The 22960-nt window shown below is 56.1% G+C and overlaps 1 protein-coding gene across 2 annotated transcripts in view; it reads left to right on the top strand.

Annotated features, from left to right (window-relative positions):
• Positions 1-20603, top strand: part of SND1 (staphylococcal nuclease and tudor domain containing 1) — a 411286-nt gene extending 390683 nt beyond the window's left edge. The window contains exons 17-24 of one of the 2 annotated variants that reach the window (XM_032304558.1): positions 4414-4602; positions 10635-10773; positions 14212-14335; positions 15204-15273; positions 16283-16396; positions 17946-18149; positions 19846-19890; positions 19997-20603. In XM_032304558.1, coding sequence (XP_032160449.1) covers positions 4414-4602; positions 10635-10773; positions 14212-14335; positions 15204-15273; positions 16283-16396; positions 17946-18149; positions 19846-19890; positions 19997-20062 — 951 coding nt within the window. In that variant the 3' untranslated portion in view covers positions 20063-20603. The remainder of the gene's footprint in view (positions 1-4413; positions 4603-10634; positions 10774-14211; positions 14336-15203; positions 15274-16282; positions 16397-17945; positions 18150-19845; positions 19891-19996) is intronic. The other variant, XM_032304557.1, reaches the window with a different exon arrangement.
• Positions 20604-22960: the final 2357 nt, after the last annotated feature.

Raw genomic sequence — 22960 nt, 5'->3', positions numbered from 1 at the left:
CCCAGCTCTGGGGAAGATTCAGAGTATACAACAAGCTTTGTTCCCCTTGTTGCTGACAGTCTAGCTGGACAATTAAAGACATTTGGAAGTGAAATAACCGCTTCTCCTACTACAAAGTAAAAAGTCGATGACAATGATGAAACATTAATGCATCCAGTACTCTTGTAAGTACTTAGTATCTTTATATTAGCTCATTTTAATCGGAACAAACCCTTTGAGATAGGCAATATTGCAATCCCAGTCTTACAGCAGAGACACAGAAAAGATAAGTGACTTGGCGAAGGTCCTGCAGTTAGTAGATGGATTTAAACCGATGCAGTCTAGCTCCATAGTCTGCGCTCAGAACTTCTGTGCTATATGCTGTCCCCTCAGTGTTGAAGTGTGGGGTAGCCCACAGGTGTCAGAGGGATTCACATGGGTGGATTAGGGAAGCCTTCACAGAAGGGTGGTGTTGAAGCTGGAAGAGCTCAGCTCATAGGGCCTAGTTCACACCTCAGAATCCCCACCCACTCTGTCGGCCTCAGGCAGAGGGCAAGAGGTGCTGGCAGCTGGCCAGACCCGCAGGGGTGCGCAGTGAAGAGGTACTAGGAGGCGGCAGCGGGCCTGACCTCAAGGCATCTAGGCTGCCTGCTGTTTCATGCTCCCCCAGCTGCTCCCCCAGCAAAATGCTGTGGTCCCCATCGTAGACTCTCAGGAGGCCTTCTCCTCCCCTCAGCCCTGCTTTCCTAGGCCTTAGCGTCAGTGTGAACATCGAGGAGGGGAAGGAAGAGAAGAGGTTCCCATTGGTTCCCCACTGACACTGCTTGTGTCCACGTGTGCACACATTCTGTGGTGCCCTCAAGGCCACATCAGCTCACACGTGCACACACCAAAGGCCCACACACAAATCAGACATTGGGGCAGTCCCTGATAGTCAGCCAAGGTGTGAGCTCCCTGGTGTCCCCTGCCGTCGTTGGAGGCCTCCCAAGGGAAGCTGTTGCGTCCACATCTCTCCCTGAAACACTCTGTGCTGCTGAGGAGCGGGACTCTGCAGTTTACACAACACTCAGTGAGCAGTGGGTCTCATTAATACTGACAATAGGCAGAAGGAACCCAGAAGAGGTTTCCTGTGTCTGACCAGAAGGAGCCTCTCCTCACTCCTGTCTTCAGTTTGAGGCAAACTGGTAGGAAAGAGCTTTCCGTGGGTCTCTGTCTAGTCAGTCCTCATGATATACAATTCCATATTTGCAAGTTCACTTACTTTACTTACTGAAATGTACTTGTAGCCCCAGATCAGTACTCGGAGTGTTTGGTCATCCAAGCGGCGAACACTTTGAGTGTCCAGGAGAGCGTGCTCCCAGCCGAGGTCGCAGACGGCGGTGCTCCCCTTCTTGTTTCGGCTCTCATCCCGGCAACAGGTGTCTTGTCCATCGTCTCTGTAGTGCCGCGTTTCCCCCTTTTTCTGATGTGTGCTTTTTCCTGTGTGCAGTTTAAAATGGCCCCCCGGCAGAGTGTCGAAGTGCTGTTTGGTGCTCCGAAGTATAGGAAGGCTGCAGTGGGCCTTAGGGAGAAAATACACATGTTAGAGAAGCTTCATTCGGGCGTGAGTTCTAGTGCTGTTGGCTGTTAGTTCAATGGTAACAGATCATCAGTATATATTAAATAAGGTGTCTTTAAGCAAAAACGTGCATAGAAGAAGGTTATGTATTGGTAAATCGTGACCAGAGTCTTGCAGGAACCTGATCCTGTGTTTCCCCTGGGAGCACTGGTTCAGTGTTCATGGTAACTTTATAGACTATCACAAATAACAAGAATCAACTGTATCTGTATCTCTATAGGAGTATGTGTTTATATGTATTTTTTTCAGTTAAGAGAAAATATCAATGTCTGGGTGTCTCAGTGGGTTAATGGGATCAAGTCAGGCTTCCGCTCTGTGGGGAGTCTGCTTGAGGATTCTCTCTCCCTCTCACTCTGCCCCACCCCCATTCACACACAGACACACACACACACACACACACACATTTTCTCTCTCTCTCTCTCTCTCTCCCCCTCTCAAATAAATAATCTGTTAAAAAAAAAAAAGAGGGAGGAGAAAATATTAAGAACACAAGTCTTAAAGTTGATCAGAGAAATAGAGCATACACAGACATTGGCCCACAAAATGTTACTGTCAAGGCACAAATCCCCAGCCGTCAATCTAAGAGAACCGTGATGAACATATACCAGCCTGGGAGCACCATGCTTAACCCTCTGCTTGCTGACCATGAAGCTCTCCCAGAACTAGAGAAGGGTTAAGACTTTGGTCTTCACATTGAATTCTGTGTACCCAGAAGGATAGACACACCACAGGGCTTGGCTAGAGAGGTCACAAGCCAAGAGACTCCGAAGTAGCCCCATCCTTTCGCTGAGCCCAGCCCACCTTTCCCTGAGTGCCTTTGAGAAATTGCAATATTTGCAGCAGCCATAATAAAAGGGAAAGCGGAAATCCCTAGGCTACAGCTTTATCTCCCTTTCTAACCCCAGATGGATTCAGCAGGAGGGCAGTGCCCAAGGCTAGAGACTTCTTTTCCTCAGCTGCTGGCTGGGTGCAGGGACCTGTCAAGCCCAAGTTAGCATATCGATTATAGGCAGGGAGAGGCTGGGTAAGTGTGAAGGCCATGCTCATCTGCCAAGAGAGTTGACAGCGCTGACCCCAGGCATGGCTACTAGTCACCAGAGTCTCCCACTAGTATGAGCCCTTGGGAGGCCGGCATGTGGTTGGTAGCCTCCAAGGGGAGGTGTGGGTAGTGGGGTTTGCTTGGTGGGGTGAGATCTAAGTGTGGGCACCTTCCAGAGTGAGCATCATTAGACTCCCCGGGTGCTTCATCAACCCAACTCTGAGGTTTTTGCCTCCATCCTAGCAGTCCGGCCCCAAGAGGAATGATACAGGTGGCCATCAAGCTTTTTGTCACAACCACTTGGCCCGCCACAGGCTTCTCGGAACTGGAGGGAGGTCTTGTGCCCAAGCAGGGCAGCCGTCAGTTTCAGGAAAGGACACTTGGCTGCTAACATGGTGAAAGATAAGAGGTCCAGGCACAGGGGCCTATGTACCCACCTACAGAGTCAACTTGGAATAGAGTATCTTTGTTATCTAGCTCTAATAAACTCTTCCTGTCTGCTTCTGGGTCACACTCATACTCTGGCAGTGTTGAACTTGCATTTCCACTCAAAGGTTAACTGTAAGCCTTAATTAAGTAGGGTGTAGAAGAGGGTGTTCAAGGATAGGGAGAGGCCGGGGCCTTGCCTCCCTGGTCCTGCCCCTTCTTTTTCTCCCTACAGCCTTCTCTCCACATGGCCAAGCCACCTCTGTCTACTTAAAGGGTGTCCTGTCACCCACATGACTCCCCACTTGCCTCTCTAACCCTCTGGCCTGGGCTGCTGCCACAGGCTCCAGCCCAAGGCTTCAGAGAATTCCCAGGTATTTAGACATTCATTTTATTGCTTAATCGAGCTTGAAGCTGTTTAAATTAATACAAGTTTTTCATATTTGGCAGCAAAGGCTTTTACAAGCCCCTTTCGCAGAGAAAAGAGGAGATTAGGAGAGAATCAAAGAAGAAATTTACCTGGGCCATTGCCTTCATGGGGTGGGAACAGATCAGCCACCCTAAGGGCTGTGGCATCAAGGCCGCCCTCTTGGGGGAGCAGAGTCAGGACTGTGTCTGGGGTCCTGTGTCTCAGGAAGGCGCTCTGTGGAGAAAGCTCAGAAGCTCTTGAGCCCCACAGGGGTCCCCAAGGGTTCTGAGGTCAACCCCAGCCCACGGCCCCAAGGCCTGGGCTTATGGCTGTGAGGTCACCCTTCCCCTTGCTCCCTTTCAGGGGCAGCCTCCTGCTGGCATCACCCCTTAACCGCCCACTTGTGCACTCCCTGCTCACACCCTTCCACCCACCTGCCCCCTCCCCTCCTCTCTTCACCTGGCTTTCATCCAGCCACTTGTAGTACCTTTGTTGAGCCGTAATTGCCTCAGCTACGTGCCCCTCTTCCTGGGGATTGCCTTGCTCCTGGGGCCTGCCTTTCATGCTAGAAGAGCTGGGTTGGGTGTGTGGGCGCTGAAGAAGAGTCAGACGTTCCGGGGGCAGCTCTGGTCTGCTGCTTCTCTCACTCCTGACCCCCAGGCTGCGCTCACACATGCCCACGGCTGATGCAATTCCCTCGCTCAAGCCGAGGGATGCCGATTGTACCCTAGTAGCTGAGTTTTGAAGTCGCTCAGTCAGGGATATTTCCGTAAGGATAATTCTGGGCTGTGAGAGGATAGAGAGCCTAGATCCCGCTTACAGAAGTGAGGCCAAGCGTTCTAAGAAGATCAGCAGTGCCACAGCTCCAACAAGCTCCTGCTCTTGGTCCCTCCTGAGCCCCTCCCCCTGCAGGCTGACTCTCCCCCTTTCTCTGTTCCCCAGGTAGAGGTGGAGGTGGAGAGCATGGACAAGGCTGGCAACTTCATTGGCTGGTTGCATGTTGACGGCGCCAACCTGTCCGTCTTGCTGGTGGAGCACGCGCTGTCCAAGGTCCACTTCACGGCAGAGCGCAGCGCCTACTACAAGCCCCTGCTGTCTGCCGAGGAGACCGCCAAGCAGAAGAAAGAGAAGGTACTGGTGTGGAATTGGGCCTGGCTGTGGAGGAGGCAGGGGCCATCCCGGAGCTTGGGGCTTCTTCTCCCCTTCCTCTGCCAAAACACCACAGCCCCCACATGGGGAACAGAGCGGTTTCGTCATCCCCCACCTGAGGCAACCTGGTGGGTGTTGATCTCAGACCCCACATCGGGAGCCACACGTGACCAAGGGAAAGGCTGCCAGCTTAGGTGTCCCCTCAACTGTTGGCCTGCTCTGGTGGAGCAGAGCCACGTCTGGAAGGTGACCTTGCAGCCATGAGAGGAACGATGTAGGGAGCCTCTGGTAAGCAGGAGACTGGGGAGTTGTCCCTTCACCAGCCCCAGCCCTCCTTCGGTGCCCTCAGAGTGACCGGGAAACCCACAGCCCACTCTGACTTGCCTTCACAAGGGCCTGCAGGGAGGCCCATTTCGGAAGCTGTCCCAGGAGATTCATAAAACTGTTAGGACAACAGATTTATAGCCCATCAGTCTCTGCAGACAGTGCATTGAAAAGACAGGGGGGGTGGGTTGGAAAGCAGCTTTTGGAAACAAATGGACGATTAAGGAACCCAGTGGTTTGGTGGTGGGAGCAGGGCTCCGCACCCCCCGACTCAGCCTGTCACCACTGACTTACAGCCTGGCCCTAATAATGGGGATAAATCAGCTGGCCACCAATTTGTCAGGGCTTCTCTGGGCTCGAGGAGGATTTCATGGGACAGCCGTGCTGAGCCATAAATTTGTTCCAGGAACAAACGTTTCCTTCCCCATGGGGCAGCCATCTGGCTTGCAGCTCGCCTCCCAGAGCCAGGCCCAGACACCTGCCAAAAGGAGTCGGGGGCTTCAGGGCCCCGTGGTTCCTCATTCTCTTCCAACCCAGAGCAGCCACCTCCTCCCTTAGCCTCTTCCCAATGGCATTCCCTCAGGAACCAGGCCCAGGGATGCCCGCCTGTATCTCTTTTCTTCCCATCCCCTGGGGGTGAAGGCAGGTGACCAACCCTAATGGGAGTAGAAGAACTCTAGAGAGAGGTGACCCAAAAAGCTTGGGATTGGTTGAAAGGGGCTATTCATGCCTTAGAGGACTAGGCCCGCAGGAGGCCTCTCAGGAGGCTTCCCCCTTGTCTCAGGGCTGCTCACATTAAACCCCATCTTCATACAGTGACAGGGAGCGGGCAACCTGAGCTCCTACTGCAGAGAAGCTTCCTCTTAGATTTCCTCTTGGTGACAATTGAACTTAAGGCTGCCACCCCCATGTCCTCTGCCTGCTGCAGGGGAAGGTGCCCACGTGGTACTGGGGCCTTGGTGTGGAAAGGGCTGAACCTTGCTGAAGAATTAGCAGCTGGGAGGTAATTGGCCCCTGAGGCTCAGACTCTGAAAGTGTCTTTGCCCCCAGGCTCTGCTCTCTGAGATTTGAGGCCCAGGAGGGACCCAGGAGAAGACAGAGAGGACAATCTGACCTGAGGGGGAGGGATGGGTGCCTTGCTGGGTGTTACACTGGGCGTCACTATTTACTAGATTTGTCTGAAAGAGCCCAAGTCATCATTCCACTGGGTCCTCATGATGGTGGTGAGGAGTAATCATCAGTAATTACTTACTTACACAGGCTGCGTGTTTTTATTCCAGTCCAGTTAAAATGCAGTGCGCTACTCTCAGGGTGAGGCCCCGCCGGCCTCCTGGGTCCCTCTCCCGCACACCCCATCCTCTTCAATGATCCTGGCAGAACCTAGTGTGGCTTGCCTCTTCTGGTGAGGGGCTGGTTCCCAGGAGCAGCATGTGTGGAGCCCTGTGGCACCCCTCAGAATTGGATGGACCCAGAGAATTTGGTAGCCAGCTGGAGGACAGCAAACTGCATTTTGAGGTGTCCCCAGGATTTCCAACCTTGCCTCGCTTGCGACCCTAGGAGAGCTATCTTCGCTGTTGGAGACAGGCACGTGTGGGGTTAAGAGATCGTGGTGGTATGTGTGAGCTAACTAGGAGAGGTAATACTGAGAGCTTTTGGAGACCATGCGGAAGTCTTCGGGAAATGAGATTGTGTGTGTGCGCATCCGTGAGCGGGTCCATCTGAGGGGAAGCGAGCCATGCTAGTTTCTTAGCTTTGGGAACTTGGCTGCCTCCCTGCTGGGCCTCATTCTTTCCTGTGCCCTGCAGACTCCTCTCCTCATGAAGAGATGCTGGTTGGGCCCTCCCCTTCCTCTACAGGGCATTAGCTGGGTTATCCCTTCCTCTTCCAGGAATACTGGGTGGCTCTAACTGACAGAGACCGGAGCCACAGAGGGCAGGCATCAGGACTGCTCTCCCTCCCCAGCCTCCCTTCTGTCCCCGCAGGGCCCTGCACGGGGCTACATTGGCCATTGATTACCTTTTATTGAACTTGCCTTCCCCACCGCTAGCCTGAAGGCCTTCACCGCCCTGGCCCCCTGCCAGCCCCACCCTTGGAGCCTCCCAAGGCTCCAGAGGATTTAGAAAGGAAAGCCTCTAGTCACTAGAGAGAGCCTCAGTCCATATAGCTCATCTCCTGCCAGGAGGATCATCCTGGGGCTTGCTGGGGAGGAAGTATAGGAAAGAGGGAGGGCCAAGGATGGGTGATAACAGGAGAAGAGACAGCCTGTGCTCCTAACCTGGCCCCACAGTGTCGAGGGGACCCAAGTAGGGCGAGAACTGGCACGAGAGACCAGCAATGGAGCAGATGAGGGAGCTGCTGCCCTTGCCCATTCCCCACCCGGGTCTGTAGCCAGAGCCCCGGAAGGTTTATAGAGGACACAGTGCCGTCTGGCCCCAGCCTGAATACAGACCTACCGCAAATCAGAGGAGCTGGCTGGGAAAGTCCTTTCTACACTAACACGGCCCGGAGGTGGTCCCAGAGCAAAGCAGGTCCCTCTTGGGTGGCTCTACCAGCGTCCCTGGGCCCTGCTGCTGAGGCTCTGCTCAGGCTTGGCTCCACCAAAGGCCGAGAGCATTCTCAGCTCCAGAGTCCCGTCCTCGGCTCGGCATCTTGGCTGTGCAGATCTTTCCCCAGCTCCTCCATCTGCCCAGAGCCTGCAGGGAGAGCCCTCAGGCACTGAATCACTGTTCTCCCTGGAAGGGGTCTTTGGGTTTGCCTTGTCTTCACCTCGTGGGCCCAGGATGAGCAGCATCCCCCTGGTAACTCCCCAAAACAAGCTCCTTGTCGGGGATCTGAGCTGAGAGAGGGCTGGGCATGGCTGTGGGGAAGTGGCAACCATCTCGCAGGTGCCAGCCAGTGCATCTGTCCCCTCCCTGCCCCGGTTCTGCAGAAGGGCAAAATAACCAATATGGGCAAAAGATGCCCTTGTTCCAAGGGTGGGCAGCCTCTCTGCTGACTGACTCATTGCCACCAAAAGCCACCTAGCCAGGCTGCATTTACCAGCATGCCTAGGCCGCTGGGAGCCAAGTCCCCGGGGAATAGATGGTCACCTCCACCTCCTGAGGGAAACCTGCAGTGCTCTCCTATTTGAGGGGCCAAGCCAGCCCTCTCTTAGAAATGGAGTTCCTTTATCTGAGGAGCAGCTCTCTGCCTCATGCTTCTGGTGTCTTCTCACCTTGGGAGCCAGCAGGGTGCCCCTACTGTGCCCCTCCCAGCACCCAGGGAGCTCTAGGACCCTGTCACAGGACCCTCCTGGTGGGAGCTGGAGGCCTGGGGGGGCCTCCCAGGGGGCTTTTGTTTGTACCATCCTTGACCTCAAGCTTGCTGGTCCCCTCCTGCCGCCTGCCTGCAGAGGAGGAGCTCCACCCTTCCCCCAGGAGGAAACCTGATGCTGTCGCCCAAGGCGCCTTCACTTGACGAGTCATTAGCAGTTTCTGCTCTCACCCTGTCAGTCTGTTCCCAATTCATCAACACTGCTGAGGAGCCTCCTTCCCCTCCAAGGAGGGAGGCAGGACGGAGTTAGGCTGGAGCCCAGAATGGCTCCCAGACCCAGCCCCCACTCTGGAGCAAGCGCAGAGCACCCCTCCCCTCTCTCCTGGGCTGCCTGGGTACCAGGAAGGCCAGGAGCCAGAGGAGCCAAGTGGGTGGGGAAGTTTTGGGGGGGTTGACCATGGTGGGGGTTGGGGGTGCACTTGGCTTCTGCTCCTCTAAGGCAGTGCTGGCAGTCTTGTGTCTCAGCCGCAGTGAGCTTCCCACCCTGGGAGTCACTGACTGAGGAGTCACTGCCCTGGGGAACTTCCTAGCGGTCCCAAGGAGAAAGTCCACCTCAGCCGGATGTAGGCCTTGGAACAGAAGTCACTGCTGCTGTCCCTTATCCCCCGGAGTGCCCGCAGCAGTCTGCGCGATGGCCTCCAATTGGAGAGGCCCTTTCACCGGGAAGTCTGAAAGCTGGAGACCCCCTTCAGCCAGGAGTCTCTGATCTGACTAACTCCTTTCCTGGGGCAACCAGGCACGGGCATGTGGAAAGCAGAGGTGTCTGGCTGCTGCTGGGGAGGGAAGTAGCTGTGGCGGGGCCTGTGTGGGGAGTAGGTGAGCATGGGCAGGAGCTGTGTGGGTCAGAGCCCAGCCCCAGAAGGCAGAAGGCAGGGGCATTGCTGTGTGTGTGGCTGGCAAAGGTTTGCACCCGGATGAGTCTCCCCCATCCCCCTCAGCCACTCCCTGGTGGCCTCCCCAGGGCTCAGCCCCTGTTGCTCATTCCAGTTCTCAGGGCCCTAGCCTCACCTTCTAGCGGAATAATGCTTATACCACAGTAAAGGCAGGAGCATGGCCTTTGCAATTGTGACCCAAGGAGGTTCAGCAAATCTAACATTCCTGCCCTTCGGCTGCTTCCACATGGCATCCGGGGAGCTGTGGATCAGCTGAATGATCATGGCGTCAGACTGGCTTATCTTGCAAGGGAAGAAAAGGAGATACAGGAGGCACATGGCTGGACTAAAGTGAAAAAGCAGATTAAAGGACAGGAGCCCACAGCTCCCACCCACAGCTTTTCCCACTGCTCGGTGCTGCCCTCTGTTTCTGGAGGCCCAGTCAGTGCCAGAATGCCCTCTAGAAGATCTCTAGCACCCAGACACCTGGGTTCAGCCCCTGGTTCCACTGCTTCTAGCAAGCCTGGGTGCCTCCTGTTCTCGTCTGTAAAACAGGGTAACCTTAATACCTAGTCAAAGGGTTGTTGTGAGGATTCAGTGAATTACTACTTAGAATGTTTAGGATGGCACCTGGCACCTAGGACGCATGTAAGTTTTGTCTAATACTTTTATCATCCCCTGTTCTTGTGTGCCTGTGGGATCCTGTGGGTGGTCCTGTCCCTCACCCTCTTCTCAGTGCTCAGCGGGGCAGCCCCCGACCCTCTGCTGCTCTGACAGGCGTCACTACCAGGATAATCTCCTGGCCGCAGGATTGGTCTTGACAGGCTGTCACATTGAATCAGCTTTGGAGCTGCTGCGGCCCTGACAGGCAGAGCCAGGGAAAGTGGGGAGCAGGGAAGGCGGAGGGGAGCAGTGAGGACGGAGGGGAGTGGCCCAGCTTCTGCACTAGGGTCAGAGCAACCTGCTTGAGATGAAGGCGGAGAAGTTGCTGAGAGGAGGCATTCTGGAACAGTGACAAGCCCTCCCCTCCACGGCCCAGGGCTGTCGCGTGGAGAGTCTCAGGGGCACGAAGGCCCTGGACAGTGCTAGGACCTGGAGAGTTCAGAGTGACCCCTGCAGAGTGGTGTCGGGGGAGGGAGGTGGGGACTCCACGGTTCTCACACTCCGTGTGAGATTGCCCAGGAGCCTGCTCTGGTTTGCTTTACTTCTAAGTGCAGTCACGACAGATTCTAACGTGGTAGGCCTGTATTGAGACCCAGGTACCAGCATTTCTAATAAGCTCCCCAGTTGCTTTTGCTCCCTGCCCGAATCTGAGACCTGACTCACCAGAACTTTAGAGCACTGTCCTAACCCACCGAGAGTAGGAGAGTTCGAGGGCAGCTTGGTGTGATGTGAGTGTCCTGCAGGGACCTCCACATTCACTCACCGCAGGGGTGACTCCACGTGCCCAAAGCCCCTTTCCCCGTTGTCCTATTTGGCTTTGCTTCCTAACCCCCGCCTTTGCAGGTCTGGGCCCACTACGAGGAGCAGCCCGTGGAGGAGGTGGCGCCCGTGCTGGAGGAGGAACGCTCGGCTAGCTACAAACCGGTGTTCGTGACCGAGATCACCGATGACCTGCACTTCTACGTGCAGGATGTGGAGACTGGTGAGTAGGCTGACCCAGCCTGCCTCCAGAACCCCCTCAGTTCAGCGGGAGGGCAGGGCGCAGGCCCCCCCAACCCCCACAATCCGCTCCCAGGGGCCTCTCCCCAAGACCCTGTAGCTGCCACCCCTCCCCGAGCCCTGCTGCAGCTCTGGGCCCTGGGGCATTTCCTGCCGTGGAGTGGACAAGGCTCAGTAGGGCCTCTGTAGGCCAGTGAGGTGACCCATCTTGTCTGGGTGGTACTCTGAGATCCTTGGAGAACTGTTCTGCTCTCAGACACCCCTGGCTGGGCGAGGCATTGGGATGTGTAGCCCTTGGAGTCTGTCAGGAAGCAGGGAACAGATTGTCTCCTATGGTCAGGAAGCACAAACCAAGCATCACTTAACCCTCCTCCCCCTCAGCTTCCTTGGGAAGGCAGCAGGAGAGGAGAGGAGCCTGGGCTTTTTTCTCTGGGGTTTCTCCTTCTCTAGAGGTTACCATAGCCCCGAGTGGTAGCCAGTTGCCATGGAAACAGTCTTCCGCTCTAGGGGAAGTGATCCCCGGGCAGTCTTTCTGAAGGACCCTCTGTCTCCGTCCTCCTCCTTGCTCCTGCCCTCAAGTCCTGTGCACGGCGGCCTGGGTCACCTCAGCAGACACCTCAGGCTTCTGGAGGACAGAGGGTGATAGAGGCCACTCTGGCAGGGGGGCCCTGTGGCCCTTCCGGCTCAACTTCCCACGTCCACTCCCTTCGCTCTCTCTACCCTTCTGTCCCTCCTCTCCTTGACTCCCTGTACAGGGAACCATTTTACTTGAGGGCAGAGGAAAAAGCTCTTCAAGCTGCCTCTGGGTCCAAGGAGCCAGATCCTTGCAAGGCAGAGGGGCCTGAAGATGTCCCTGGCCCTCAAGGCAGCCCCGTGGGAGGCAGGCTGTGGCTCGCCCAGCCCCCTGTGCCCCACCCCCCGAACCCCTCCAGTTCATCAGCCTCGTCTCAGCCACTTCCCTCTAATGACATTTCCCAGGCAGCTGGTCTGTGGCCATGTCAGGTCACCAAGAAAAACCAACCTTCCCAAGCTCTGGGCTGGCTCTGCTTGGAAGGGGAGAGAGCTGAGGAGGGTTAGAGATGGACTGATGAGCCTTCAGCATTCGGTTCCCTTGAGGTCAGCTGCAGTCCTGCTGAGAAGTGGCCCAGCCCCCGGGTCTGGGTGGTGTGACAAAGAAAGGGGTCCTTCATGCTTGTCCAGGCAGGAGGGAGAGCTGATTCTGAACCCAGGAGCCAGAAAGAAGGGACCTCAGGAAGCTCAGGGAACAGGGAACTCAGAGAAAACCCTGCCCAGTGTACGACGGCTCCCCGGCAGGCTCTTACCTGGCCCCTGGATCCTGCAGGGCTCGGACCCACCTTGGTTAAGAACAGGGCCCTGAAGTCTTCAGGAGAGAGAACTTGAGGGTTGGAGGACTTGAGGTAATCTCAGAGGCTTCCTGTGCCTGCCCTGTTCCTGCCTGGCTCTATTTGGCAGCTGTGGGGAGCCGGGGCACTGCAGCAAGTAGTGGCCAAGGCGGAAAATTGGGAGAAAAGGAACCAAAGGAACAACCGCATATTCTTGGAAAACTGGAGAAGGGAGTGAGGCCCATGTCCCACTACCTGGAGGGCCGCAGTGGGCCTCAGAGAAAACCTGACCTCAGTTGGTTCCATAAAATCCATGAAAATAAACTTCAGCATCTACAGCCTCCCTCTTCAGAAACCTTTCATCCTCTCTTGGGGGACATCCTCTTACCCTGTGTCTCTTCTCTTAATTAAAGCCTGCCTTCAGGAAGGAGCTAATGAAATGATGAAAGCATTGCCATTAGCTGTAAATGACCAGCCAGGCTCAGTGCAAGGACCTGTTTGCAGGAGGCAAAGTCTGCTTCTGTTGCCTTGGAGCAATAAATAAATAAATAAATAAAAATAGACCAAGTATAGGAAGAATTTGTCTATGTAGAGGGTTTACTGCTGGAGAGGGGAAGGGCAGCTGCTTCCTAAAAGTCCCTGTACTGAAACGAAGGTCCCTGAATGCTGGGACAGTGGCCCCTGCAGAGGCCCAGGAGTGGGCACATCCTTGTGCACATGGGCCACACAGAGTGCATCTCCAATACCGCTAAATTCTTTTTTTTTTTTTTTAATAAGATTTTATTTGACAAAGAACAAGGGTACAGGCAGGGGGTAGGGGTGGCAGGAGAGGGAGAAGCAGACTCCTTTCTGAGCAGGGAGCCCATGTGGGGCTCAGCACTAGGACCCCGGGATCGTTACCGGAGCCGAAGGCAGCCACTTAACCAACTGGGCCCCCCAGGTGCCCCAAATCCAGTTGAATTCTTAAGCACCCTCCATGCGTCAGGCAATTGCTAGGCCTTGTAAGAGCGAACAGGACCAAGTACACGATGGGCTATACCCTGAAGGAGCTCACAGCATAGTGGCAGAAACATAAGCCAGACAAGGAGCTTACAAGGCCAGCTGTGACAAGCGTACCGACAGCCAGCATGTGCTAGGCACCTGTTACAGTGTGGCTTTGGGCCCCGGAGGTGGAAAGGAGAACCCCATACCCGCCCCACAGGAATCCAGTTACCCTTACCACAGAGAGCAAAGGGGCCCCAACAGGCCTGATGCAGAGCTAGAATCGGGGCCAACCTGGAGGGAAAAGGGAAGTTACTGGGGACTGATGCCTAGTGGAGTGGGGACGGGGACACAGCAGAAAGGAGCAAGGCAGGGAACCCGAGAGGACCCAGGGTGTTGCCAAGCCTGGTGATCACCAGCTGACAAGCAGCAGAGAAGGAGCCTCTCTCCCTGCCCAACCAAAGCAGCCACTGAGCTGGGGGGCGTGGTTGGAACCCCAGCCTGGCAGTAGCAAAGTTTGCTTTTGCACATACTTCACGTGGTGAGCAAGGTCAGAGTGGCCAAGCTAAATATACTGAGATCGGGTCCTGCTCCCTGAGCTGCTCCTCATCTTCCATGGCTCAGAGTCTGAGGCCCTTTCCTTGAGCAGGGTTGTATGTGGCCCCTCCTACCTCTCCACGTTTGCCCCCGGGGGACACTGGCGGAGAGTGGCTGTTGTCAGCCATCACTTCTGTGGCCCAGGCCAGGCTGGTGCTTGCAGGAGCAGGTGTAAGATGGCCCGTGCCCACCATGGCCGAGGCTCACGGGCCCTGCTCTCCATCCCCGCACTTCACCCACCTCAAGTGGAGCCCAGGAACATTTCCAGCGGCTTCCATGGGCCTGGCCAGTGGATTGGAGAGCTGAGGTTGGAAGGAAGACTATGTGCTTCTGAAGCCCAAAGTGTCAGCAAGTCCTCCTCCCACTTTTGAGGACAGCGTGACCCTCTTGAGCAGAGACCACAGGGGACTTCCCTATGGAACACGGCATACCAGCCCTACACAGCACCATGTCCTGCCTGCTCCCCAACCCAGGGCTCACTCCCTCTTCCTCCCCGGCAGGCACCCAGCTGGAGAAGCTGATGGAGAACATGCGAAATGACATTGCCAGCCATCCTCCTGTTGAAGGTTCCTACGCGCCCCGCCGGGGAGAGTTCTGCATTGCCAAGTTTGTAGATGGAGAGTGGTAAGCCACTGGGACCCGAGCGGACCAGAGAGTCTTAAGCAGCAGCAATAGCCGGTCTGTGCTCAGGACACAGGCCTGCAGAGCTACCCGGTAGACTTGAGGCATTTGCCTTAGCAACCTGGTTTCCATGGGCAGTGGTGCTTGACCTTGGCGGTTCTCCCATATTGCCCTCTTCATTGCCCGCAGCCCAGGCAGCCTGGAGTATTACAAGCGGTGTCTCTCCTCATTCCTGGGGAGCTCTGGTGGGAGAGCTGTGGCGGGCTGAGACTCTCCGACACAGCCCTCGCCCCACACAGGGAAAATGATGTCACATAGGGTGGGGAGGGCGGAGACTGGTTCTCAGTGAGCCCAGACCCGCCACCCAACCCTCCACCCCAGCTGTCTGGGACATGAGCAGGGGCACTCACACGTTGCAAGAAGGTCACTACGTCTCATCAACCAAGAAGAGTAGGGCCCACGGCCTTCCCTGGGTGACGAAGTGACTTGGATGTGTTCCCTGCCGCGGCCTCCCAGACAGATCCGCCGGCTAATTACAGCTGCTGTTTAGTGTGCTGGCTTTAAACAGCAGACATCAATCTAGTCATTAGTCTTGTTGCTTTATGCCCCAAGGACACATTAATCTGCTCCACATGCTCCCTTCTCCCTCCCTCTGCTCCTAGCTATGCTCTGATTCCATTAGGGGGTGGCCGCAGCGCCCCGAGCCTGGGCCTTCGTGGAGTCTGAGAACTGCCCTCCATGACACCCATGGCTCTTCACCCTGAGTCCCAGGCCTGGCGGTATCGTGCCCCTGCCCTGCTGTTGCTAAGGCTCCGGGGTGGCCAGACTCGGCAGGGCTGTCCGTTGAGCTCTGCCCGCGCTGCCGTTGCAGGTACCGCGCCCGAGTGGAAAAAGTCGAGTCTCCCGCCAAAGTACACGTCTTCTACATTGACTACGGCAACGTGAGTGTGGGGGACCGGGAGGTGGAGGACTAGGCAAACAAGGGGCCCCGGGGGGCTGCACAGTAGTCCCCTAGAGCAAGTCCCCACAAGCCCTGACCCCTCAGTTGACAGAATGGTGAGCATGTAGGCAGCTCTGCTGTTGGTGTAATAGGCCACTGGACTCCGAGAAGTCTCCCTTCCAGGCCCCAAGGATGAGTGCCCAGCCACACCCACCATTCCTCGTCTTCTGCCCAGCTTCTGTGAAGAGCAGGCCCATGGAGACCCTCAAGTCCCCGCGGCTCCTGGTCGTGCTGGACCAGGTGCCTGTGCGCTGGTCCCCCAACCAAGGCTTGCTGGGAAGTCACAATGGGGCAAAGTGACTGGCACCCTTGAGAAAAGCTCCCTCGGGCTGGGCCTGGGAATCTGTTAACAATTCTGGAAGGTTCCCTGTGGGCAAAGCAGCAAGCAGGAGAGGAAGTTGTAGTTTGGAACCACGCCACTCCTGTGGTGTGATGAAGGTTGTCCACTTTCCACAATGACTGGCACTGAGGGTTGATGAGCCAAAGCCCAGAGTTGGGGGCCCTGCTCCCAACTTGCTACCAGGAAATACACAGAAGGGGTCCTGCCACATTGAGGGACTGTCAGGACCCTTGTCTCGGTGTGCCTTCCCAGCAGAGCACCCCCTAGCCTGTGGGAGAAGCATTCCAGGAAGCCATGTTGCAGAGGGAAGGCACTGGAGAGAAATGGAAGTCATGGTTGGAGACCAGGGACCAAGCTGATTATTTAGTAGAGCACCCAGGTGTGCCAAGCCCAGGCTCAGGCTGAGAAGGTATGAGCCTCGGCTGTCTGCCTCCCCACCTGCTGCGGGGCCAGCGCGCCAGCCTTGGGCGTCACCAACCAGGGCTAAGCAGGAGCGAGTCGTGGGGGGGGCCCAAGTTCGAATTCCAGAGGTCCAGCCACAGGAGTCGTTCCTGTGAGAACAATGGGGCGTTGAGTGTGTAATGCTGCCGGCCTGACCTGTCCTCTGCAGAGAGAGATCCTGCCGTCCACCCGCCTGGGGACCCTGCCACCTGCCTTCAGCACTCGTGTGCTGCCTGCTCAAGCCACAGAGTATGCCTTTGCCTTCATCCAGGTGCCCCAAGACGTGAGTCTGCACACCTCCCCCTCTCTCTCCCTCCCCCATCCCTCCTTCCCTCCCTCTCTCCCATCTTCCCTGTCTACCTCCCTCCATTCAGCCACTGATGCCAGAAGTTGGAAGCAGTGACAAGTGGCCTGTCAGTGAGATGGGAGTGACGGGGGAAGCTGAGGGAAGATGCACAGAGGTGGCGGCGTTGGAGCGTCTGAACTGGTTCTTTAGACGGATGGGCCCAGTGGGCCCAGGGGCTTTGGGCAGAGACTCGTCCACACAGTTGGGAGTCCAGGACCTTGTGGGCAGTGGCACGAGAGGAGAATGGAAAGAGATGTCGGGGCCTGGGGGTGGGGCAGGGTTTTCAGCAGAGTTGACATGGGCAGCTCTGGTTCTGCAAGTTCTTTCAGGGGCCATCGTCGGAGACTGATTGGAGTCCTAGGAAACCGTGGCACTTGGAAGTCCAGGCTAGAGACAGTGACAGTCAAACCAGGGCCACATCAGAGGGGCCCGGCCTTAGTGCCATTTGGGGTGGGGAGCAGGGAATGCTAAACCGAAGGTGACTGGGTTTCTTACATGTGGCTATGATGCTGTTGGCCAAGATGCTAGGATGAAAAGGAGCAGATCAGGGGCTGTGGGAGCCCCAGGCGGCTTGATAGTGTTGCTTGGAAAGAGAGAAGACCTCGAATCACGGACGTGTAGCTAGAAGGTGGACGCACACAGGGTGAGTGTGTGGAAGACAGGATGTGGAGGAGAGGGAACCTTCGCCAGTGCTGGCCTTCTCTGATCCAAAGAAGAACCTGAGCAGAATGTGTGTCCAGAGAGGAGAACGTGGGCTCGGGGTTGCAGAGCCACCCAGTTTCCCAGAGCGGGGAGCCCAGTCTGCAGTGTCCAGCTCCCCAGGGAGGTCAGGCTTAAGGCTTGGTTGGTCCCCTCGGCTTGGGCGCCAGCTGAGGTCCATGGAGCTCAGAGCGAGCAGTCCGGACAGTCCATGTGGGGCTGCTGCCAGACGCAGGGGACTAAGGGGCACAGTGGGGTAGGAATCCGTGCCCTAAAATGTTCCGTCTTTTCATGAAATCTGAAGGGCAGAAGAGAGACAGCAGGAGAAGAGGGTGACAAGATAGGTCAAGGGCAGTCTCTAAGCATAGGGAGACATGAACATGGACAGAGCCTGAGAGGACAGTGCATGCACGAGTGGGAACTGTGAGGGTTCATGGTGCTGAGGCACAGTCCTGCAGAGGTAGGGGTGCGATTGGGACCAGGCAGTGAGTGGGTGGTGAGTTTTGGATGGACAAAAGCCGCTTTTTCACAGAGACACGAGGCAGGTGGGTGACAAGGATGGGATATATGTAGATAGGCTTGGCGGGAAGAGAGGACAGGACAGGGAGAGGGGGCATTTCCTGTCCAGAGGCTGTTTCCTTACTCGTTAGGATTTGAGCAGGAAATGAGATGCTGGTGCCTGCTGGATACGTGCTTGGAGGTCCATGAACAGGACCCGGGGCTCACGTGGCTGTCTTTAAAGCTCACACTTCGCTCTCCCACTAACCTGCCTGTGTCTGTGCTCCAGGAGGATGCTCGAACAGATGCCGTGGACAGTGTGGTGCGGGATATCCAGAACACTCAGTGCCTGCTCAATGTGGAACACCTGAGCGCTGGCTGTCCCCACGTCACCCTGCAGTTTGCTGATTCCAAGGGGGACGTGGGGCTGGGCTTGGTGAAGGAGGGACTCGTCATGGTGGAAGTGCGCAAGGAGAAGCAGTTCCAGAAAGTGGTACGTAATGTAAGGGCCGGCTCCTAGCATCTCTCCACCTGCCATCACAGAGGGTGCCAGGGCTGCACCAAGAGCCAGTGAAAGAGCAGGGAAACCTCAATCCTGCTGCTCCTGCTGGGGAAAGATAATGGATTTGGGTTTGTTGGGGTTTTAAAAAAAAGCTAATTACATCCCAAATTAATTGGCCACAGGCTTGACTGAGAATGCAGCTATCAGCTAGAGTGGGAAGTGTCCCTTTGCGGGTGTCCCCAAGTGGCAGGCTGGAAAGCCTGCCCAGGGGTGGCCTGGGGAGGGCCCCAGCCTGCGGCTGCCTCTGCCTCATTCTATCACTTCCTTCTCTCTAACGTAAAAGTCCCAAGCCGGGAGCCAGCTGCTAGCACGCAGTGCCACCTGGAGCCAGACTCAACTAGGACAAGGGGCCTAAAGGATTGCCCCTCTAGCCCTCCAGCCTGTCTGAAAAGCCCCCAGGGCATGGAGCCGGGCCGGGCCTGAATCTCCCCATCATGAGACAAGGAGGGCACCACAGGCTTCACTGCTTCACAGGCTGGACTGCGAGGGGCCCACAGCCGACAGCTGGGGACCGCCTGCACTGTCTTCTCGCCCTCAGGACGGGCTGGTGGGAAGCCTGTGCCAGCACGGCACTGGCACCGAGCTGCTCCCCACGCACCCTCTGAGAGGAAGGAGGAGCACACCAGCTGAAAGCCCCATTCTCGCTCCACGGTGCCTGTCACTTCGTCTTTATGCAGGCCTCTCTCTTTCATGGTCTGTGGGTCTGTGGCGCGGGTTGTACAAGGCCACCATCCTTGTTCATTTGGAACAAGATCCCAGTGTGAACTGCTGCTGTGTCTCCTCTGGACAGGAGAAGCATGACACCCCTAGTCTTCTCAGTGGAGACCCTCAGTGTCTTGAGTTTGCCCTGGGAGCTAGCCTCAATTTCCCTGTGGAAGCTTAAGATCTCACTCTCTCCCCTGTTAAGCTGCCCGTAATGTCTGTAGTGTCTAGAACATTCCTTTGCCTGGTATCTGAGATAAACACCCTACAGGTGTTCATTCATTCATTGATTCATTCTTTCAGCAAGCATGTATTGAGGGCCTATGTATCTCCATGAACAAGAGACAGCATTTCTGCCCTATGGAGCTTATGTTCAAGCAAGAGTTGACAAAAACATATATACTAAATCAGTGAAGTTGACTGATACGAGATAAATGCAATGGTGGTGCCTGTGTGACTCAGTGGGTTAAGCCTCAGGTCATGATCTCAGGGTCCTGGGATTGAGCCCCACATCAGGCTCTCTGCTCAGCGGGGAGCCAGCTGCTACCCCCCTGTTTCTGACTGCCTCTCTGCCTACTTGCGGTATCTCTCTGTCAAATAAATAAATCTTTAAAAAAAAAAAAATGCAACAGAAAAAGAGAACATAGAAATCAAGGGAATCCAGAGTGTGGGGGAGGGATGATTGGGGTAGCCAGGTGAACCTGAAGGGAGAGCAGTTCAGGCGGATGGAACAGCCAGCACAAAGAAGCAAGGAACCCCAGAGAGGACCGTGTGACAATGCACTTGGGATTTTACTCTGGGGGAGCTGGCAGTCCGCTGAGCAAGGGAGAGATGCAAACCAGCCCCAGCAGTCTCTGGGGTCATTCCAGCTGCTCAGTTGCAAATGCCCTCTTTGTGACTTCCCATTCTTCCCTGGTCCCTCCAGATCACAGAGTACCTGAATGCCCAGGAGTCAGCCAAGAGTGCCAGGGTGAGTTTGTACCTCAAGGATTCCAGGGGAAGCTTAAAATGAGGGCTTAGTCCCGGGGTTCCAGCGGGTCCCATCTCCCTCACGGTCATTCTCTCCCTTCTCACAGCTGAACCTGTGGCGCTATGGAGACTTCCGGGCCGATGACGCTGATGAGTTTGGCTACAGCCGCTAAGGAGGGAAGCGGGCCTGGCCCCCAGCCCCGCTCACACCGGTACCTCCTCCTCTGCAGGGAGGGTGTCTTCAGCTCCAGACCCCAGATCGGGGGTGTAGATTGGGTCCAGCTTTGCTTCCGTGTATGAAAATGTCTTGTGGGGTGGCATCTGGGCTAGAGGTGGAGTGGGGGAGCCCAAGGCTTTCAGGGGGCAGGCCACTGTCTTCTGAGATGACGGGAACTGCTGTCCACAGTCTCTTCCAGCTGATTTTATATTTTTATTTGGTTTTTTTTTTAAGTTGCCCTCATATCAGGAAGAAACATGAAAGACTTTGTCCTAATGTAGGGCGTGATCCTGACCCCCTAAGGCCAGCTGCCAACTGCCTCCCCACATCTATCCCAGACTGCCTTCCTTCCCAGCTCTGTCCAGCTGTTGATTATGTGATTCCTCTGATGCGTCCGCTCTCAGATGCCAGCGTGTCTACATCTGCCCCCTGCCAGCCCTCCCCACTTCTGTATTTAAAGCTTTCGAGGCCCAATAAAATAGTACCTGCTGTCTGCAGCCCTGTTTGGTCATGGTGGAGTCCAGCATGTGGGATCTCGACAGCCCCAGCAGGAGGAGACTGGGGCACTTGAGTGACCATCAGCACAGTCGTCTGCACGCCTGGCCTCAGCCCTAGGGGCCTGGGAGGTGTGATGGTGGCGTGGCCGTCAGGCAGAAGCCTGGAGATCTTCCCTCTGAACTCATCAGTCAGTCCAGACCCCATTGCACATGGCCACCCTCAAGGACCTGGGAGATTTCGAGCAGCTCGGCAAGCAGTGCCCAGGATTGGCCACAAGTGGGAGGCTGGGCTCGGTCTCACCAGGCCCCTACGGATTTTTGCCGATCCTGTCCTTGGCCAAGTTCTGCTGGAGCCCCAGCAGGGGGCCGGAGGGAACTTTCCCTGTCCTGCTGTGGCTGGAGTGAAGACTACCACCAGAGAAGCTGGTACAGCGTGGGTTAAGAGCAGGGGCCTCGGTGTCTGCCCGGCTCCTGAAGTATGTGTTCATTGGCAAATGGAGTCGGAGAACACGGTGGGGGCAAGGGTGCGTCCAAGGGGGTCACGACTGCTCGCCAAGGAGACCCTCTCTCTCCAGGTTAGCTCTTGTGCTGTCTGACTTAATGAGGTATCCCCCAGGTCCTCAAGGTAGAGCTGGCCACCAAGCTCAGAAAGCCCAGGCCGCTCCTAGCCCCAGATGGAGGCGGGAAGCTCGAGCAGCCATTGTGGTGCGCAGTGAGGAAGCTGTTGTGCAGCTGGGGGAGTGCCAGGGAGAGGAGGTAGGTGTGCGACGGAGAGGTCAGCCCATTGTCGGGGGGATCTGCCTGTTCTAAGCCCCACAGCCTTACCTGAGCAGCCCTGCCCATTCTAGGCACATATTCCTGTGAAACATGGCACCTCTTCCTGGTGGCCCCACATTTGGCCCCCCATTTCCAATCTGGGGTGGCACTCCAAGCTGCCATGAAGATTGGTCCCATTGACCTTGGGGAAAGTCAAGGGAGGTGGTGGGGCCTGGTTGGCCAGCTCTCCTCCCTAAACCAAAGGTCCTGGGCCCCAGAATATTCTGGTTCCTGGGAATTCTGCTCTTCTATCCACTTGTTGAGGCCCAGGGTTCACATGGGGTTCTACCCAGAACCTGTCTTTGGGGAAAGGATATGTACTTTCTGAACTCAGGGTGTACTCCAGCTAGCTGAGGGGAGAAGGGACTGGGGCAGTGGAATCTCCAGAAATCCATATGCTCCCTTCCTCTCAAGGACTCCCATTTCTACCTGCCTGAGAATCCCTCTGGGTTAGCCAGACCGAGAGCTTATGGTCCTCGAATCAGACCCTTTATGGTCCAGTAGTAAACTGTGTTTCCCATGACTTCGTACAGCCCCTAATGGGACCCAAGAGGTCAGCAGGCATGTGAAGGACCCCTTCTGTCTCACTCCTGGAGAAGCTGTTTGCCCCACCGCCCCATGCCCCTCACAAGGCCACGCCCCGGGTGCTCACGTTTTCTGGTCATGCATGGTGGAGGCTAGTCGTGAAGAGAATGATCGCCTTACTGGTTTCTCTGCCTCCTGGTGGGGTCAAGAGGTGGGTTGGCGTGTACTTCCCGTGAGTACAAGGGGCAGGGGGCAAGATGCCAGCCTGCTCTCTCACAAAAGGGTCTGGAATTGGCTCACTGTCTCCACGGTTGCCTTGGTTACGTCTGTGCCCAAGGATAAGCCCTCCGTGGTTCTCCAGTTGAAATGATGCCCGCACCTTCCTACTTCTTTTCTTTCTCTTCCCAGGCTGGTTTCAACCCAGGCCAGACCATTGCTGGGCTGGAGGGTGCCACTGCCACTGCCTCTCAGTTCGTCCCTCATCATGTCTGTTGGGTTCCTAGGCTCTGTGTGGGCGGGGCTGGGACTGTTGTGCCGAGAGCCAGGTGCGCACGGGGCCGAGTTTTGGGAGCACTCCACGCACGGGTGCATTGAAGGCTTTGCCTTTTGTACATAGCTGAGTCCAGTCAATACCAGCTCTTCAGTCAGTGGCACCAAAAACCTGTCCAGAGTTCCTACCCCCACCAGAGTTACGAGACATATTCCCCCATCCCCCTTTCCAGTTGAATCCCAAAGCCTATTGAGCACCTGTTATCCATCCATCCATGTAGCCCCCAAGCACGGTTTAAGACCCAGGCAGCACTGAGTCCAATAGGTGCTAAGGCTGTCTCTGTAGGCTCTGGGGGCGTGCAGGCCAAGTTGGAGCCACCAGCAGATGCTGAAAGCTCCAGAAGGAGCCACAGCAGTGGCCAGTGCACCAGGACCAGGGGCTAAGGCCCCTGCCCAGTGACTGGGAAGGTGTCACAGAGGAGGGCAGAGTCACAAGCTAACAGGTGGCAGGAAAGCAGCATTGCTGT

Source organism: Mustela erminea, chromosome 11 (assembly GCF_009829155.1).
Source record: "Mustela erminea isolate mMusErm1 chromosome 11, mMusErm1.Pri, whole genome shotgun sequence".
NCBI classification, from domain to species: Eukaryota; Metazoa; Chordata; class Mammalia; order Carnivora; family Mustelidae; genus Mustela; species Mustela erminea.
The sequence above is the reverse complement of the archived record's forward strand: the minus strand, read 5'-3'. Positions and strand labels throughout refer to the sequence as shown.